The sequence below is a fragment of the Gavia stellata genome, chromosome 22 (assembly GCF_030936135.1).
Source record: "Gavia stellata isolate bGavSte3 chromosome 22, bGavSte3.hap2, whole genome shotgun sequence".
Classification (NCBI taxonomy): domain Eukaryota; kingdom Metazoa; phylum Chordata; class Aves; order Gaviiformes; family Gaviidae; genus Gavia; species Gavia stellata.
Window position 1 is genome coordinate 7,233,677 of NC_082615.1, and position 18,163 is coordinate 7,251,839.

An 18,163-nucleotide genomic window follows, 5' to 3' on the forward strand; every position below is an offset into this window, starting at 1 on the left:
GCCTCCGGGCAGGGGAAAGCCTTCTCCTGTGGGGTATTTTGGGCGGAGGGGGAGGCATGAGGTCGGTCTTGCCCACCTCCCCCAGGAGCAGACGCTTGCTGGCCAGGGAGAGTGTGCCGGGGCGCCTGTCACCGTGGGGAGAAGGTGGGGAGAAGGACGGCGCTGGCAGCTGGGAAGAGCTGTGTGTTTGTTACTGCAGGGCTTGGAGCCTCGGGAAGGGGTGATGGGGGAGGGAAGGCTGGTGGATGGGCAGGCTCTGGACCAGCTCAGCACCCTGCCCAGCCCCGGGCTGGATCTCTGCAGGATCAGGCCCTGTGCTGCTGGCTGTCCCCCTGGGAGGGCTGGTGAGGGACTCTAGGGACAGGCAGAAGCAGAATGGGTCAACGGCTGCCGTGTGCACGGAGCTGCTGATGGCCCAGGGTTTGCATCTCATCCCCTCCACCCCAGTCCTTTAGTTTGTATTTTTATAAATATATATATATATAGAAATATATATGATGCAAAGTGCAATAGAGACGAGACCCCGTGTTGGCCGGGAAGTCCTTGTGTCTCCATCTCCCTTCAGACTGAACATACCTTGTTCTCTTGGGTGTCCTGGTGCTACAGGACAGGGTGCTGGGTCGTTTACTTTTTTTTTTTTTTTTTTTTACTATTATTAGTATTGTTGTTGTTATTATTTTGCTGTTTCCCCAGTTCCTGCTGGGGGCTGCTGGGGAACCGCACCCTCCTGCCCTTGGGCAGGGTTGGTTGTGGGGTGCTGCCTGCCCTCCAAGGCAGCTGCCCGACTGTGCCAAATGTTTGGAGCTGCCGGTGTGTGTTGTGCGACAGGGAGCACTCGGTTCATGGTTCAAGTCCAACAAGTCGCTGTAGACCCTGCCGCCTCCATCTCCACTTCAGCAAAGGGACGCCTTAGTCCCCTGCCAAAATGCCATCCACGGGGCTGACGTCCTGCTTCAGATGGGACTTCAGCTTGCTGTGCCCGCAGGGCTGCCCTGCGCCACGGCCACTTGGCCCAGCCTTTTCTTTTCTCCCGGGTCAGCAGAAGCTCTCAGGATTTGCTCTGCTTCCCTGGCCAAAAAGCAAAGAGGCAAGCCGAGGTCCAGCTGGCTCCATCCACTCTTCACTGCTTCTGCTTCCCCCTTCTCTGGAGGGAAGAGACGACGCCTCCTCCAGGGCAGGGTGCAGCGGAGCATCCCCATTCCCTGCCGTCCTCCCAGGCTTGGGGACTGCCTGCGGTGTTCCTTTCTTGAAGACCGATGCTGCGCGGAGAAGCCTGGGTCTGGTTTTCACGCTGGGAAGACGCTTCATGTGTGCCGTGGACTGCAGCGGGAATTCGCCTGCGGCCTAGGAATGGGTACTGCCCCTGCGTAGGGCTGGGGAGCTGCTGGGCATGACCTGGAGCCTGTCTGGCCTAATCCCTCTGCTCAAGGCAGGGTCAGCAGGAGCCGGTGGCTCAGGGCTTGGCCAGTCAGGTTTTGCTATCTCCAAAGATCTGTGCCATCCTTCACCTTCTGCCGAAGCCCAGGGCTTCCCCGCCTGACAGGGCTCACCCTCCCAGTCTCCGTGGTTTAAGGATGCTGGTGCTGCAAGAGGCACGTTGTGACATGGAGGGGACGGAGAGACCTTGGGGCACAAGGGCAGGTACCTGCTGGCACCCCAGCCCAGGCCTCCTGCGCCCGCTCCCTCATGGGGTGCGCCAGGGCTGGGGAGGGATGCCGGGAGAGAGGGGGGGCGTGGGGCCTGGCCCCGCTGCAGGGGCCGATGCCGAAACTCTGTCTTGGAAGCATTATGTAAAGTTGTCTTAAATATGCAACATCACCACAAATATATCTCTTATCTCTACGGTGCCGTGTGTCGGGTTTTTGCAGCACGTGCTGGAAGGGGTGGGGGGGGGGGGAGCTGCTGGGTTTCAAAAAGGCTTTGGGGGGGCTTTGCCTCCACCTGCCACCCTGGTGAGGCTGTAAATCCATCCTGGGCATCAGGGCATGCGGTGCTGGCGCCGGGGTGGGCTTGTTCACTGGGGTGGTGTGCGACGCAAACCCACGCTGTTGTTTTTTCTTAGCCCGTGGCCGGAGCGTGAGGAGCTCGGGAACCTGCCCGCTGCTGGGGGCTGGAGCCCGGTTCCGACCCCCGTTTTCACCCGCGGAGCGGCGGGAGCTGCCTGCAGGTTCTCGGTGCAGCGGCCGGCCCTGGCAGCAGGCGCCCTGCAGGTACTGCCTGCCCCGGTTCCTGAGCCTTTACATCGCGCTTTCGTGGACGTGTTCATCAGCTAACGACGGGGCGCCTCCCGGTGCCCGCAGGGCTGGAGCGGGGGCCGAGGACCGGGAGCCTCCCGCAGCCCCGCTTTCCCTCCCCGGGAGCGGGGCAGTGCCGGCTGTTCCCCGCCCGCTGACCCGAGCCCGGGCAGTGACCTGCGGGGCCAGGGAGCGGCACCCGGCCTGGCCGCGGCTCCCGGCTGCTCTTCGGCCGGAGCCGTGCGGGCAGCGGCGCACCGGTAACCCCGGCACGGGGCCGTGTGGGGCTGGGGCAGCCGCGGACGAGCTGGGCTGGCCCGGGCGTGTCTCCGCCGGAGGCCGCTTGTTTCGGACCGGAGGGGACGGGAGCCCCTCCCTCTGTCCCTCCCGGCCGGCCGGGAGAGCGCTGGCCCGGACCGGGGCCGCTGTTGCAGCGCGGCTGTGCCCGCCCGGGGTCCCGCCGCGCCGCGTCGCCACGGCGACCGCCGGCAACGCGTTCCATGCGGCGAATGTAGCCCGTCCCGCCGGCGGCCAATGGGGACCGGCGGGGGGCGGCGCGGCGGCCAATGGGGGGCCGGCGGGGCGGGGCCGCTCCCGGGGCCGCTGCGGCCGCGCCGTGCGTCCCGCCCCGCCCCTCCCGGCCTGGCCACGCCCCCCGGCCGACGGGGCGCGGGCAGCGGGCGGGGGCTGCCGGTGGCGGCGGCGGGATGGCGCACCCCAGCGAGGCCTCGGCGCACACGGCGGCCACCGGCGCGGCCATGGACAGCAACGTCCTGGCTATCGTCATCGCCGCGAGTGAGTGGCGGGCGCGGCGGCGCGGGGGCGGCCGCCGTGCGGGATCAGCCTCCGCTGTTGCCTCCCGGGGCGGCCTCGGGCTCTGCCGGCGAGACGAGTGCCCCCGCCCCGGGGGCGGCCCGGGCGAGCGGTCGCTGCAGCCCCCCCCGTCCTTCTCCGCGGCTCGGCTGGCTGCCGGGGCTGCGGGCCCGAGCGGGGCGGCGGGAGGGGTTGGCGGTGCCGGGTGGGCTCCGCGGAGCAGAGCGTGGGCTGGGTGGGAGCCCCGGAACGGCGGAGCGCTGGCGAACCGGCACCCTGCCGAGGTGCTGAGTGCGAGCCCGGAGCCCCGGCCGCGGGCGGGAGGGCGGTGGGGTGCCGGGGGCCCGGTCCCCGTGGGGGCGGTCCCTGCTGCGGGGGTCCGGGGGCTGCTTCGGGTCCGGGACGGGGCTGAGCCCCTCTGGCTCTGCGGCTTGGCCCTGGTCGCATAGGGAGAGGGAGATGTTGGGCACCACGGGGCGTCCCCGGGACGGGCAGCGGGCGAACCCGGTTTCTCTGGGGCTTTTCCAAGCTGCTGTTTGCCAAGGCACCCGGAGGGTGAAGGGCGGAGGTGGCGGGGAGGCCCACGGACCCAGCGGGCCACCAGCTCACTTCGCCTCTTCTCCCTTCCCTGGCAGCGGTGTCCACCTCCGTCTTCATCGTGGCGATCCTCATCCTGCTGCTGCTCCTGTACCACCGGGACCCCATGTGCTGCCAGTTCCTCTGCTCCTGCCGCTTATTCCAGACCCCCAACCAGTATGTGAGTGTCCTCCCTCTCCTCCGGCTGCCCCCAGAGCTCTTGTTCCCTTGTGCTGGGGTCTGCGAGGCGGAATCGCCAGGCTCCCCTCCTGCAGCCTGGCCGGGCTTGCTGATGGACATGGGATCCCCGAGCAGAGTCGGGATCTGCCGCCTCCTTGTTCCCGCTCTACCCAAGAGATCCATCCACCCAACCCTGCCTGGCTGTGCTGCTGGGGGTAATAGCCGCAAGGCTCAGCGCTAGCAGGTTCCTCAGCTCCTCACGCAGCTCAGGAGGGGCGTCCTCCTCCCCCGGCACAGTTGCGTGCGGGGCCGGGCTGTGTTTTACAGGGAAGGGGCCCAGCGGGGAAGGGGGCTGGAAGCTCAGGGCAAAGGCAGACAATGCTGCTCGCTAGCGCTCGCATCCCCGGCAACTGGCTCTCTTGTGCACACCTCCCCGGGCGCAGAGCGGCGAGACACAAAGCCCTTTTGCTTGCATCTGTAATTTCCTGGGGCTGGCTTTCAAGTGGGGGAGCCGGTGATGGAAAAAGAGCAGCGTGTTCAGCCAGCGCTGCCTTTGTGGTGGTGGCTGCCTGGGGAAAGCTCGGCTTCCAAAGGCCGCAGGGATGGCTGCTCAGGGGAGGGCTGCGGGTACTGCTGCGGGGTCCCTGGGAGAGGAGGGGACATCCAGCCTCGGCTAGCAGGGGACGGAGAGACTTGTGCTGTGAAAGGCAAATTTAATAGTCCAGCACAGGCTGGGGAGTCCCCAGCAGAAATCACAGTGGGAATGGGCTGCGCTGCTGCTGTCCCCTGTCCGCGTCGCTGCATCTGCTCCTTTCCCCCCTTCCTCCCCGCTGCCTGTCCGCAGCACACGTCGGGGAGAGGGCTCGGACGCTGCGCTCCTCGCCCTGCAGAGCTGCTCCCCGAGGCTGGGCAGGATGCGCCATGAGCTGCAGAGCCTCCGCTGTGCTTGGGCCTGGCTCTTGGGTGGGTGGTTAGAGGAGAAGGCATCGTGCCTTTAGCAAAGGGCTGTGTGGACAGATGGATGTGGATGTGAAGAACTATATATGGAAACGGGACGTATATAGGCTGTATTTCCATCAGAAAAAGGGAAGCGGTTGTAGTGGTGTGAGGCAGCTTTCAAGCAGGTGTAGTTGTGCTGGTTTTGCTAATCAGTTATTAAAACAAATAGTTGCACCCCCAGCCAGCCTAGCTCCCTGCAGCCTCTGTAATTGTGCCGCAGGGCTGAGACAAACGGTTCCTCGGTTGTTAAGAGCAAAAGTAAATCTGTCATTCGCAGTTGCCCCTGCGAATCCCTGGTTGCTCTGGGAGTCTCTGGACTGTTTTCTGCTGGCAGAGATGGGGCTTTTCTGGGAGTGAGGAACGGCCCACAGCCAAGTCCTAGCTCTGGCTGGAGGAGCTTCTCTCTGCGAGAGGGATCTCTGCTGTTGCTCAACACCTTGACAGGGAATTGAGTTTAACTGGAGCAAGACTACTTGGGAACAGAACAGCTATTGCTCTGCAGATTTGCTTGCTAAAATGACTACCTCGGTAGATAAGCGTTTACAAATTCTATAACCCTGACATGTGATGGAGCTCTTATCTACGCTAGCGGAATAGTTGAGTTGGTTTTTTATTGTCCCCTAAACAGAGGTGGTTCTGCTGAGTCTGAATGAAACCCTTCCCCGGGCCCAGGCTGCCGTCCCTCCGGCTGCGCTGCGTAGCCGTGCCAGCTGACTTGGGCCCTTAGAGCGGGCCCAGCACTGCCCGGTGAGGATGTGCCCGAGCTGTCGGCGCTGGTAAACAGCCAGGCAGAGGTTGGCTGCCAGCAGCGAGAGCCGTGTGAGCCAAATGGGCAGAGGTAGCGGCTCTCCCCCCTGGCCGGAGTCCCGCTTCCCAGGCTGTCCCATGTGAGCTGGCTGAGCTCTGCTTGCTGCCGGGCGGGATGCGAGGGATTTCGGCTTTGCTCAGGTCCTCCTCCCGGACCCCTCGTTACAGGACTGCCCCCCGCCCTACTTCAGCAGCAGCCAGCGGCTGGTGGGTCCCCAGTGCGGAGCGTCGCGGCTGGAGAGCGCTGCCGAGAACCCTGGCATGCAGGTGACGGCTGGGTCCCTGACGGGAGCTGGGGGGGAATGGTAGCAAAGATCCTGAGCTGGGGAAGAGACTGTGGTTGTGGGGACCTGGGGAGCTCCTGGGGCCTAGGGAGAGGGTGCTGGACAACAGGAGCGACTTTGGGAAGTGCTGCCTGTGTGTAAAAACCTGCGGAGGGGAGATTTGGGATTTGCAAAGCAGGTCGCAGTGTAATTACCTCCTGGGAAGGAGGATTTCCCCTCTCAGGGATCACAAAGAGCACCCACAACTCTGAACCCTGAAGTAACTGGAGGTGGCACCAGGCCATGAACTTCCAACGAAGAGAGCCACCGCGGTGCTGACCTTTCTCTTCTGGGCTGGGCGTTTCTAGGGAGACGAGCTATTCTGCGTCGGACCCCCCAGCAGCTACCAGCTCCCTTCCTGGGAGCAGCCCCGCTTGCCAAGCTACGAGAGCGTGCGGAAGAAAGATCGCCAGCGGGAAATCCATCAGATGATTGCCGAGAGGTTTGGGCTGTGGGCAGAGCCTTCCCAGGAGGTGAGCTCTCCCTCCCCTGGGTGCTGGTGGAGGCGCAGGGGCAGTCCCCCCTCCGGTCTGTATCTGGGGTTTGCTTTAGCAATTTGCAGTAGTTAAGGACTCTGTTCTCTGCGATTGCCTTTTTCTGATAGCATTTATCTCTGGGAAGGGCACAAAGTGTACCGGGAAGCTCCTTTGGTGTGTATCTGTGCTGGTTAACGATTGATCTCTCCCAGTACGTTTGCAGAAATGCCTGTGCCAGGAGGCAGGGTAGAGCTGCTGCTGAAAGGGCAGGCCCTTCAGATCACCTGCTCGGTACAAGCCCAAGCCGGGCATGTTATTTTTACATCTGTAAGGCTTCCACGGTTTCTTGCTCCCCTCTCCCTGCAGGACACCTCGGGGAGGCTCCTCGCTATTACCTTGAAGTGTTTATGGCTTATTTATGAGCAGGAGGCTTTGCCTGTTACAACACTTAAGATTTGCACTCCCGCAATAGAATAGAGAAACGCGAGTGCATCTGCCAAGTAGGTCCTGCAGCAGCGGCCCGAGAGACTTCTCTTGAACAAAAAGACCTCATTGACTAAAGCAGAACAGAAACATTTGAAACCCTGAGTAGAGCGCTAAAGGTTCACAGATATACTTGAGTTTTGGGCTCTTAAAGCTGCACCATAAAGTTTGCTGTAGTCAGCACTTGCCGCTCGGTGTTTGGAGCTGTAAGTAATGATACCTGCCCTGAAACCAGAGCACCGAGGGCACAGGAGAGTAAAGCCCCCAAGGACGAGTAGAGGAACTGCAATAGGAGCTCTTCCACAACATCCCTGTGCGCTCCTGTCACTCCTTATGGGGCCAAAGCTAGTCCAGCTCTGCCAAAATAAACGTTAACGACAGCCCAGAGGTTCCTCTCTGCTGCTGTGCTTGCTAACAAAAGCTGGGTAGAAAGCCTGGTTTGAAGGTGCTTGTATAAATCCCAGTAATTGATCCTTGGTCAAAGGAAAGCAAACAACAGTCCCATTTTAACACAAGTTAAGTCTTTTCTGGCCTTGCAACGAGTAGTGACAAGTCATTGAAGGGGGACAGGGAAGAGCAGGAACCTGGCACAGAGAGTGTGAGGGGGGAGCGGAGGAGTGTGCCTCTCCAGTGAATTTCTGCCCTGCTGTGATGCAAACCAGTGCTAAGTGCTCATTTTCCAGGTGTTCCTCTCTCCAGCAGCTCGCTGCTCGGAGGACTGCAGGAATTTAATTTCAGGCTGGTGGTGGTTGTGAGCCTTGTCATCCACTCTGTAAGAAGAGGTGGGATAATCTCTTGGTTATTTCTGATCAGCTGTAATGCTCTTCCTCTCTCCTCAATAGATGCCGCCTCCCTACGAGCACGCTCTGAGGCATCCCGCAGCTTTCTCAGGAACAGTAATAAGCTCAGAGACCTTGGGCAGACGTGGCGTGCCAGACCCTTTCCAGGCACCTCTCAGCTACCAAACTCAGCGAAACACAGCCGTGTAAGGCCTCGGCCTCCGCGTACTGCTTCGTCCCATGGTGTCAGCGACAGAAGTGCCTGTGACATCGTTCTCAACCGCAGGGAGCGGCCAAACCTCAGACCTCCACACAGATTTGCAATCAGCCGAGACACAGGCAAGTCAGACCCAGCCAGAGGAGACGTCCCTCCCACAGCACCAGGACAACCACAGAGCCACCACCAGGTATCGCGCTCTGAGCGGAGCAACCAGGGATGTTGCTCGCTCTTCTCTGGCAAATGTACTGTTACCAAAGGCAACGGACCAGCTGCTTGCTTCTACATAGGGGGCAAAGCCAAGGTCAAGGTCTGCTCAGCCAGAGCTCCTCCAGGCAGCTGGTGTTATCATACCTCTGTGAGGCAAGCACTGCCCGGCGTGCCAAGGATCAGACCTCAGACAGTGGTCACGTTGTGCTACTTCGCTTATTTCTTAGGTTGTAAGATGTTTTATTGGTGTATCGGATACCAGGTGGGAATGCTCACCTGTGAGCAGCAGAACGAATCTGCATCAGAGCATCGCTCTGTGCTCTCACAGCAATGGTCCTCCGTAACTGATTTTTGTAGGGACTAGAGATAGATTCGGAGAGGCTCCAGGGGTTGTGTCACCTGCAGTACACAAATACCGACCACCGACATGAACATTGTGACTGGATACACAAGCTGGGAAAGGACAGGAGAAACATGGACACAACAGCTGGTGGTGTCCATAAAGCAAAGGAGGACATGCGTGGCTGACACAGTTTATCTAGTTGTCTTCTGCAGAGCAGACAATCTAATAATGTCAACCCTGGTGTCCTTACACCACCAATTTTGATAACCTGTTTTCTACTGCAGAGCCAATGTTACAAAGTGTTTACAAACCTGTATATAAAATGAAATCAATTTGGCCGCAGGGCATTTGGGCTCCTTTCATTCCAGCAACATAAGCTCAAAAGTGTCATGGAATGACTCAGAGAAGATAAAAGGATAAGGCTTCTGGATTATGGCTTATGATACACCTCCAGCTGCTGAGCCTCAAATACCATCCCAGACTTGCACATCTTACCAGGCACTCTAAAATTAGTCATGAGTTTGCTTTATGAGTGTGAACTTGCCTCATATGGCTAGTAAATGGACACCTTCGGATACTTCAGTTAATCATTGAGGTGAGTTAGATAGAGGGGAAAAATCTAGCTTCCTGGGATGCAGGCTTAGGTGGAAGTAGGAAAAGCATCTCTCCTCTTCTGCAGTATTTTGAATTAAGAGACAAACATAACAGTAATGTCTAAAAATGAGTAAAAATAGATAGAAGGAATTTTTAGTGGAACAAGTACTGCCAGAAGAGTGATCATAGGGAGAACTCATCCAGTGGGACAACGGAACAGGTTCTCCAGAGGAAGGCAGCTCGACACTAAATGAACGTAAGTAACGCATTCTATGAACAGCAGATACCTTCAACAGCCCCACAGCATTTATTAAACACTCTTACAAATGCCAGCAGGTGATCCCAGTGCCTGAACACTGACCACGTGTGCTTCAGGAGCAAGAAAACAAAGTTCTAAACTGGTATCTTCAGAGCTAGAATACTCTTGTCCTCAGATGCCAGTCCAGCTGGAGTGGTCTGTCCCAGCTGGTCCTTCCCATCCATCCCTACGTGACGCAGGAGACTCAGAGCATGGTGACCAGTTTAAAGCTTCCTACTTCTGTGGTAGGGATAACATTGATAAAGGTTTTATAAAGAATTGCTCCTTTGGGTAGACGACAGATCACTTCTCTGCTCTCAGTGCTGCGGGGAGGAGGTACGTAGACCTCTTTGGTGTATCTCACAATCCCATCCTCCAGGGCGTAGAGTGTCTTGTTACGGCCCATCCCCACCTGGAAGAGGATGAGGAGCGTTAGAAAGGAAGGGCTGGAGGTCCACCACTAAAGCAGATCTGGTCATTGGTCTGCCTCGTTTGATATCCTGGCTTCAACAGCATCTGTTGCTTTGTATTTTAAAATAAAACCACAGTGTTTGCTTCCAGCAATCAGTATGCAATGGTGCTCATGACAAGGGAGGAGATACCGATTCCACCCTGAAGCACAAGCACCCAGTTAGGTTACAGAAGTGTTTGGGGATATCCATAACTTTCAGTCCTTTCCTCAGTCACACTGGTACAGGTGTGATTCTGAGCAGGCTCTGTGACTAAGAAATACCAGGTAATGAAACCCAATTTCAGGGTTATATAGAATATAGGGAAGAGCGTTAAAAACTAGCTTGAGGGACAAGAGGCACTCAGTACGGGACTCTGTTGCGGGCTGCTGTTCTCTGAGAAGCAAGGAAGAGATGGAAAAGCAACTTACATGAGCCCCTGGATGCCAGCGTATCAACCGCTGCGTAGCCAAAGTGTTGCCTGCATGCACGAATGCACCTGCAACGGAGTGACAGTCAGACTGCAGAGAAATAGAACTCCTCGAAGCCCTGGCAGAACACAAATGGTTCCAGGACTTACAAAACCCAGCTTTCTGTGGTAATTTTCTAAGGAAAAATTACTTCAAATGCTAAAAGCACCTAAACAAAACTGCTGTTAGCAGGAAATAAATGGCAATTGATATACAATGGCAAAAAGCAATTCTAGTCTTTGAAAGGATTACTTCTAGGGTACAAGGCATTTTCTGGTTGCTGAAGGCATTTGTTTTATTACCTTTCACATCGATATGTTTTCATCAGCAAGCCAATAATTATTAAGCACTCAGCTGCAAGAATCTGTACTTTGGCTTCTGCTAAGCCTCATAATTCTCCCCTTTGTAAACATCAAAAATGCCCAGCTTTTCAACACAGCGTGGGGGGAAAGTGCACTCAAGTTGTTAGGTGTCCCACAGCGTACCCTCCTCCCAGGCGCTCCAGAGAGGCAAAGTTAGAATCAAAGTTCACTTTCTGCAGGCAATTGCGACTGGCCACTCGCAGGCCCATCTGGGAGGGAGGCTGACTCGCCCTGCCCTCCCGCCGGCTACCCTTGATCACAAGGTTTCGCGGAACCTCCCCTTTCCTTTCTCTTGGAAGCGCGCCCTGGCCACCTCCTACTGAAAGGCTCAACACCGGACACCTGTACCAGGGGAGAAGTTGTGAAGAACCCAATGAAACACAAATAAGACTCAGCAAATATTCTGACCTACCTTCTACTTTTTTGAATCCATAGCGCTTCCCAGGGCTGCGGCCACCTAAGTTTTTTGAGCTGCCCCCAGTTTTCTTGGAAGCACATCTGACAGCAACCAGGCTTGTTTGAGGAGTCGTTAGAACTAGGTTCAGAGCAAGAACAACAACATCAGCTGAGAAAAACTATTACACACGCTTTCTTTTTTCAGATTTAAAGGATGTCAAGTTAATACAGGCTTTAAAACTAAAGGCAAAAGAAAGTTCTGGGGGAAAAAAAACACCTTCCAAGATAAACCATAATTAGACCACCATGGCCTAAGTCCCCTGCAAAGAGGCCACATCTCAAATACCGCTGCTGCCCAGCGAGGAATAAAACCCTTGGCAACGATGTTAAAGGAAACGCACAAATTCCTGTTTCAGCAAGGCCTTGTAAAATGAGGTACAGAAGTTACCGGTCGCTGTGGATTGGCTTAATATTGCTTTGAGAAAAGACAAGTTGTGATCTCTGTTGCGGTTTCCCCTTCGATCAAATAGTATTTACTTACACAGTACTATTTTGAAATCTTACAAATGAGAAGACTCCAAATCAGGACAATATATAAGCATATACAAAATGGCTGTCCTGAACACACTAATTGAAGCATTTTGTGCAAATCCTTGAGTTACAATCAGGAGAAGTCAAGGGGAAAAAAAAATATCAGTTGTTACAGACACTGATTGTCTCTGGAACACAAAATATCATTCACACCACAAACATCTTCCTTAAACAAATAAACAAAAGACACTGACAGAAAACACACTGGTTTTATCAAGGAAGCTGACCCTCTCGTGAACTTCTCTGTTAAAAATGTTTGAGATATAATTAGTTCTATTTAAAAATCTCTTCAGTACCTCCCTTCATGCAGTTAGCAGGCAAATCCAATTTTCCTGAATCCCTCTATTCAACCTTTTAAGCAGCAGGTTAGTACGGAAGAGTGGTTATCATAACATTCTTCTTTTCTTATCCTGAGTAAAACCACTGGATTAATTTAATCTTAATTAAATTATCCTAGATGCTCAGTGAGCTAGAAATATTGTTGAGAAAAGGGTAACTGCTCTACAAAGAACTATTAATTTCAGGAGCTTACCCATTAAGTAAAAGAAAGGCTCTGAGAATTGACAAACTACAGGGAAGTAGGGAAAGATGAATGGGGGTTACAGTTTCACATACACAAACTCTACGAAGATATAGTCCAATTAACTTTTATGAAAAAAAACTCCCAACAGGTTTATTCTAGGGTTACAGTTTGTGTTGCACGAAGGAAGCTCGCTAACAAAAAAAAAATGAACCTCAAAGTGTCAGACATGCGGGGAAAAGCAGTTATCTAGAGAAAACTGAGGCAGACAATTTGTAACTTGCTTGAAGTCACATTGGAAATCAGTGGAAAAACATCACAATTTTCATGTCCCACCAAAGAAACCATGAGTATATTTCTGCCTGTAACACTTCCAGATTAAAAAAAAGGGATTTTTAAAGCCTCCTGACTATTGCACTGCACAAGGAGAGAGCAGCATCTCTCACTGTTTGGTCTATCTAGCGCACATGAACACTGTTTCTCCAAAGACGATGTTTTGCCCCCTGAGGGCTGTCAAACAGCAGCACAGAGAGGTTGTGCAGTCCCCATCCTCGGAGATTTTCGAGGCCAGCGGGTGTAAAGCCCTCAGCACCTCGGCCCCACCTCAGAGCCGACCCTGCTTTCAGCAGGTTACACTATAAACCGCCTGAGGCCCCTTCACGCTCGAATGACCCCACGATGGGGTAGCGCTAGGGCCTGAAACCCTCCAATTTCACCACAGCACCGCCTCAGCCGAGTCGTGGACTGAAGTGAAGGCAAAGGCCTCCCCTAGGGCACCCCCCTCCCCAGCTCAGCCTCACCCCGCGGAGGGGTGAAGCTGGAGGCAGAGGTAACCCCTCACTCACACAGCCGCCGCAGCGCCGCCATTTTCCCTCGCGCCACCTCCTTTTCCTCTTCCGGTGGGCGGGCGGGGCGCGCGCGGCTGGCGGCGGTTGGTCCGAACGCGCGCGCATGCGCGCGTTCGGACCAACCGCCGCCAACCGCGCGCGCGTTCGGACCAACCGCCACTCGCCTGAGCGTCCCCTCAGCGGCCGCCGGTCGCGCCCCTTCCCTCAGGTTTTACCTCAGGGAAAAGTGGGATGGCGGAGAGGGAGCCGTGGTCTGAGGAGAGCGATGAGGAGGAGCTGCCTACCTTAGCCTCCCTACTGCAGCACTCGCCATCGCCGTCGTCACCGCCCGGCGGGTTAGGCCAGCTGCCGTCCTTGTCCCCCTCTCCCAAGCTGGGGAGTGCGGCGGGGCTGTTTGTGGTGGTGAGCAGTGGGAGCGAAGAGGAGGAGGAGGAGGAGGAGGATACTGATGAGGAGGAGGTGGAGGAGGATGATACTGAGGAGGAGGAGATAGTGGAGGTCGACCCTCTGCCTGAGAGGATCAAGAGGAAGGTGGAAGCAAAGAGTGAGGCAGCTTTTGAGCCCCCCCAGCCGAGCAGTGGGGATGCAGCAGGGCGAGCTGACCTTTGGGCTAGCGGTGACCTGTTGGCTCCTGAAAGCGGAGGGCCGCAGGAAGCCCTGGCGTTGTCTAGAGAAGTGTCTTGTGGAAGTCCAAAGGGCACGTGTGGTCCTGAGAGGCCCTCTTCGTGCCCGCTGCCGGCCTCTCAGTCTGAGTTCACAGACCAGCCTAATAGGCCCCTGTTAAGCAGATCAAGCCCAGAAACATCCCCCCCTCCCAAGAAGCCAAAATACAGTCAGAAGGAAAGGGAGGCAATCTGCCAGGCTGCGTGGCAGAGAAGGAAGGAGCGAGAAGCACGGAGGAGGCAGCAGGAGCAGGAAAAACAGAGGAAGAGGTTCCTTGCCAAGCTACTGAAAGCTCAGCGACCAGGGGAGTGCCAGAAATACATAACAGTGGTGCTAGATCCAGGTACTTGTCCCCACAGCCTGCATCTGCCTTATATTGACTGTCAGTTTTTGCTGTGGAGGCCTGACCCATGCTCCCATTTCAGTTCTCTTACAGGTAAAAGGTGGTGGACAGATCCTTAGTGCTCTGCAGGCTGCGAATTATTCCTGTGTCATTGAGAGTCAGGCCGTTCCCTGTAGCATCACCTGGAGGAGAAAGACTGTGTCATCTCAGGTGTGGGAACAAAATCTTGATGTTCTTGCCCTTTTCTTCCTCTGCTATTTGCACTCATTAGTAATTGTATTTAGCAACCCAAGTAAATGCCCTCTAATCTTCTCCCTGCCTCAGAGGTCTGAGTGGGAGCACCAGCTTGAGTGAGTGAATTATAAACAGACTGTTGGTCTGGTTGTTTGTTTTCGTATCTGGACAGATGGAAGAAGAAGATGAATGGACAGAAGAACCAAATGTCCTGGTTCTGCTTTGCTTGGAGGAGTTTTTATCCATGGTTCACAACTACAAACAAGTGAGAGTCCTCATGACTTTTGTGCTCTTGAACATGCCTTGCTGTAAGGGTGGTGTCCTGCCATGTCATCCCTCTTCATGGCAGGAAGGTTTTGATGGGGGATGGAGTCATGGTTCCAGTAAACCAGAAATCTGGTTTTAGAAGCCATTAATGGATCAAAAACACTAGGGTTGCATAATGCAAAGTTCTGACAAGCTTTCTTTCCTACTTACAATTTTTCACAGATTTTTGAAGATTGTCAGATCAAGTGGGATTTTTTTTTTTTACATGTTTATTTTGTATTTCTTTCTGCCACAACTTTATATGGGATGAACTATTGCCTGCTTGCCCCTGAAGAGCTGTGTGAACAGACCTTTTCATCTGCAGACCCAGCTGCAGAATCAAGCCTTAGGTTGCTGGGCTTGCATGTGTAACTGAGTATGGTTTAACTCTTTTTTCCGTTGATCTTTTCAGGAGGTCGAGGGCTGTACAGAAGGACAGAAGGAGACCCTACAGAGCTATGTAGCTCATGTGATGGAGAAAATGCCTGGGAAAACTCTGGCACTGGCAGTAGCTGAAGTAGAAAATTATTTCAGGTAAAACTTTTTTACCTTCAAACTTTTCTATGTTGTCTCTGGCCTTGAAAGATGCCATAGGTGTTTACATTAAGTCCTTCTAGCAAAGACTGGAGTGTAAGAGGTATTCCCACCCAGAGCTGCTTTGCTATTTGTCATATGGAAACAGAAGCAAAGGTCCATCCAGCCTGTCACTACAGTGACCAATGGGAAATACTTGGGGAAGAGCGTGAACTCCCAGTCTTACTTTATTTTTCTTAGGTCTCTCAGGGTTCAGCCAAAAAAGAGACTGCAACAGGCATCAGCGATGGGAAACCAAGAAGGGGTACAGGGAAAATGGAGAAAAAAGAAAGTTAAGGATACTGGCCTGGAGGTAACCAGACTGGACGTGGAAGAAGTGAGTACCTTTAAAACAGGCACGCAGTCATCATCTCTTTTTGTCTGCCATTGTTTGAACATTTGACCCAATCACACACTTTTCTGGATGGGGGGATTCAGCCTTCGTTAGTCCGTGTGTCTGTGGACACAGCTCTTTGGGTTCAGTTCCCCACTGCTCAGGAACGTACCTGCTCTCCCACGGACTGACGTGTCTTGTTTATCTTGATCCTGATGTCAGTCTCAGTCAGCATCTCTCGCCCTTCATGGCCTGCTGGCAAAGCACATCTGTGCTGCCCTGGGCTGGGTGGCCTGCATGTAAAGAGAGCCTGCCAGTGAGGGGCTGCGGCAGCTGAAATGGTGCTAAACTGATATTAATCGGCAGGAGACAGGCTGCCCCTAAATACTTCAGTGCCTTAAATGAACCGTTCCCACAATGGGGAGAGAGTGGATGTTCTTGTCCTATAGCAAGATGTTGTGACCCTTTTTTGTTTCAGACAAGACTGGGGTTTGATGTGAGAAGAATAATTGTTCTATTTGTTGTTTCCAATGATGTTTACAGGCCTTGGTGGATCTGCAGCTGAGCAAACAAGTCCAAGTCACCTTTTTTGAGAGCTGGGAAGAGCTCGGAGAATTTGCCACTATGTTCACAAAAGCTGTAGCAGAAGCACCGTTCAAGTGAGTAACCAGATGAGGTTTGGTCGTATCTTGTTTGGAGAGGCTGCACTTTCACAGTTACCGGGAGGGAATAGCAGGTACGCGGCTGCATTTCAGTACAACACAGTATAATGATTTTTAAAGGAGCAGGCGACACAGAGCACCTGCTAATGCAGCTCTTCCAACACAGGGTTAGTTCTTGGAAACTGATGTTCTGCCTGGGGAGGGGTGAGCACAGAGCCTGGTTTCACATTGGAGTCTTGACATTGAGTAAAGCTCTTGTTCTCAGTCTGATTTTAGGAGTGGGAAGGGAATGCGAATAGGGTTGGGCTCTTACAGCACCAGCTTTTCTTCTTCAGTATGTAACCGAGAGAGATGTTACTGAGAATGAACCATTTAGCTGCTTCCATTGATAAGGAAGGACAGCAGCATGTTGCACAGCGATAGCTAAGAAAGCCATCTTGTGCAGTCTCACACAATCCGAGCATTCCTGTCACAGCAGCTGCTGTATTTTACATCTCAGCCATGAGAAGAGATGAGATGCTCTTAAAAATGACATGTAAAAGTGTTTTATTATTGTTGACAGTCAGAAAGGAATTCTTGTTTACCACTTTGTATGCGTGTTGGCTTGTGTCAGGATTGCTCCGAAGTACAGGATTGTTTCTTTTTCAGTAGGAAATCTGGGTCTCAGACAAGGAAATCGGTAATGCATGTAAAGAAAATAGGGTCAAATTTTTAGCATTTACCTTGATGCCAATGGTGTCTATAACAGCACAGAGTGAGAAATGGCCCTCTGTCTCTGGCTATGTAACAACAGAGGCAGGGATAGGGTTTTCTTCATAGCCTCATTGCCTCATTTGCTTTCCCATTCTTTGTTCTCCCTAGGCGAGAGCGAGAGAATACGGGGTTCTCTTTCTACTTAGAGAAGGCATGGTGCGGAGGGGTGAAGGTGGATCGTTCCGGAAAGGGTCTCTTGGAAGTTTGGAAGAGGCAGATACAACAATTTAACCGGGTCAGCCTCGAGATGGCTGAGGCTATTGTGTCTGCCTACCCTTCTCCTCAGCTTCTGAACCAGGTGAGGATGCCTCAGGAATACCGTGTGCAGACAGCCAGCTAATGTAAGGAGTGGAGGAAATAATTTAATTGTATTAAATTTGACACAACGATTCTGTATGAGCTGCTTAGTAAGGCAGTGAAGGAACCGATTCCTTGGCACCCATTGCGTCGGCTTTACAGAGCAGACTGCTGAGGGAGCAGTATTGGTTCTGCATCAGCCTCTGAGCTCACAAATGAGATCTGGGGAGAGACCAGGTGAAAAATGAGCGTACATTGTGAAAGGGTAGAGCAGTCACAGGTGCATAGCTTTGATTATTTTTTTTGAGCAATGGATGCAAATGGGTGATACTATTGTTCCTTTGTGTTGCTTTTAGGCCTATAGCAGATGCTCCTCGGAGCAGGAGCGGGAAAACATGCTGGCTAATATCCCTGTGCGCCGCGGTGAGGGTGTGACAGCCACCTCCCGGCGGATCGGACCAGAGCTCTCCCGACGAATCTATCTGCATATGACTTCCAATGATCCTGACCTCTATTTGGATTTCACTGGATAGTCCCAGGGAATGAGGATTTTACTGTTTGCCTGATTTAAGTATTTGGCTTTCTTCTGGGAATAAGTGCTTAGATAAGAAATAGAGTAATTGATCCTAATTTAAAGACTTAAAACACATTTAGACTTTATTGTAGCAGAAGGTGGATGGATAAAATTGCTGAATGGCTGGAGTTTAGACAAGAAAGATGGTGAACATCTTGCATAAGAGCATGAGTTGGGCATGGCCTATAGTACTGATAGTTCCTTTTATTTGTCTTCCTAGAAAATAAATTATTTTGAATAATAATAATGACCTTTGCTTCTTAAGATGTCATCTTGAATACAGACAGGTGTGTCACCTGTTGAATACTTTCTACTGCTATCCTCAACTGCAAGTAGTTATCTTCTCTTTCCAGCGTGAAGAACCCTAATGCTAAGAGCAACGTGGTGCCTGCCCGCCAGCAGCACCTGCTCTAGTGAGGTGGAAGAACTTTACCTCACAAAATAGACTCTCAGTTT

The 18,163-nt window shown here is 53.5% G+C and overlaps 2 protein-coding genes across 2 annotated transcripts; one reads left to right on the plus strand and one right to left on the minus strand.

Annotated features, from left to right (window-relative positions):
* Window positions 1-9,318: 9,318 nt before the first annotated feature.
* Window positions 9,319-12,992, minus strand: MRPL27 (mitochondrial ribosomal protein L27). Its single transcript, XM_059828315.1, has 4 exons — window positions 12,966-12,992; window positions 11,026-11,148; window positions 10,213-10,280; window positions 9,319-9,744 (listed from the first exon to the last, which is right to left on the minus strand). The coding sequence occupies exons 1-4, from the start codon at window positions 12,985-12,987 to the stop codon at window positions 9,538-9,540; spliced, it is 420 nt and encodes a 139-aa protein (XP_059684298.1). The 5' UTR covers window positions 12,988-12,992; the 3' UTR covers window positions 9,319-9,537.
* Window positions 12,993-13,199: 207 nt separating this feature from the next.
* EME1 (essential meiotic structure-specific endonuclease 1) lies at window positions 13,200-17,666 on the plus strand. The gene is made up of 9 exons (XM_059828389.1): window positions 13,200-13,370; window positions 13,539-13,974; window positions 14,057-14,184; window positions 14,381-14,473; window positions 14,927-15,048; window positions 15,289-15,424; window positions 15,965-16,080; window positions 16,945-17,134; window positions 17,490-17,666. The coding sequence occupies exons 1-9, from the start codon at window positions 13,200-13,202 to the stop codon at window positions 17,664-17,666; spliced, it is 1,569 nt and encodes a 522-aa protein (XP_059684372.1).
* Window positions 17,667-18,163: the final 497 nt, after the last annotated feature.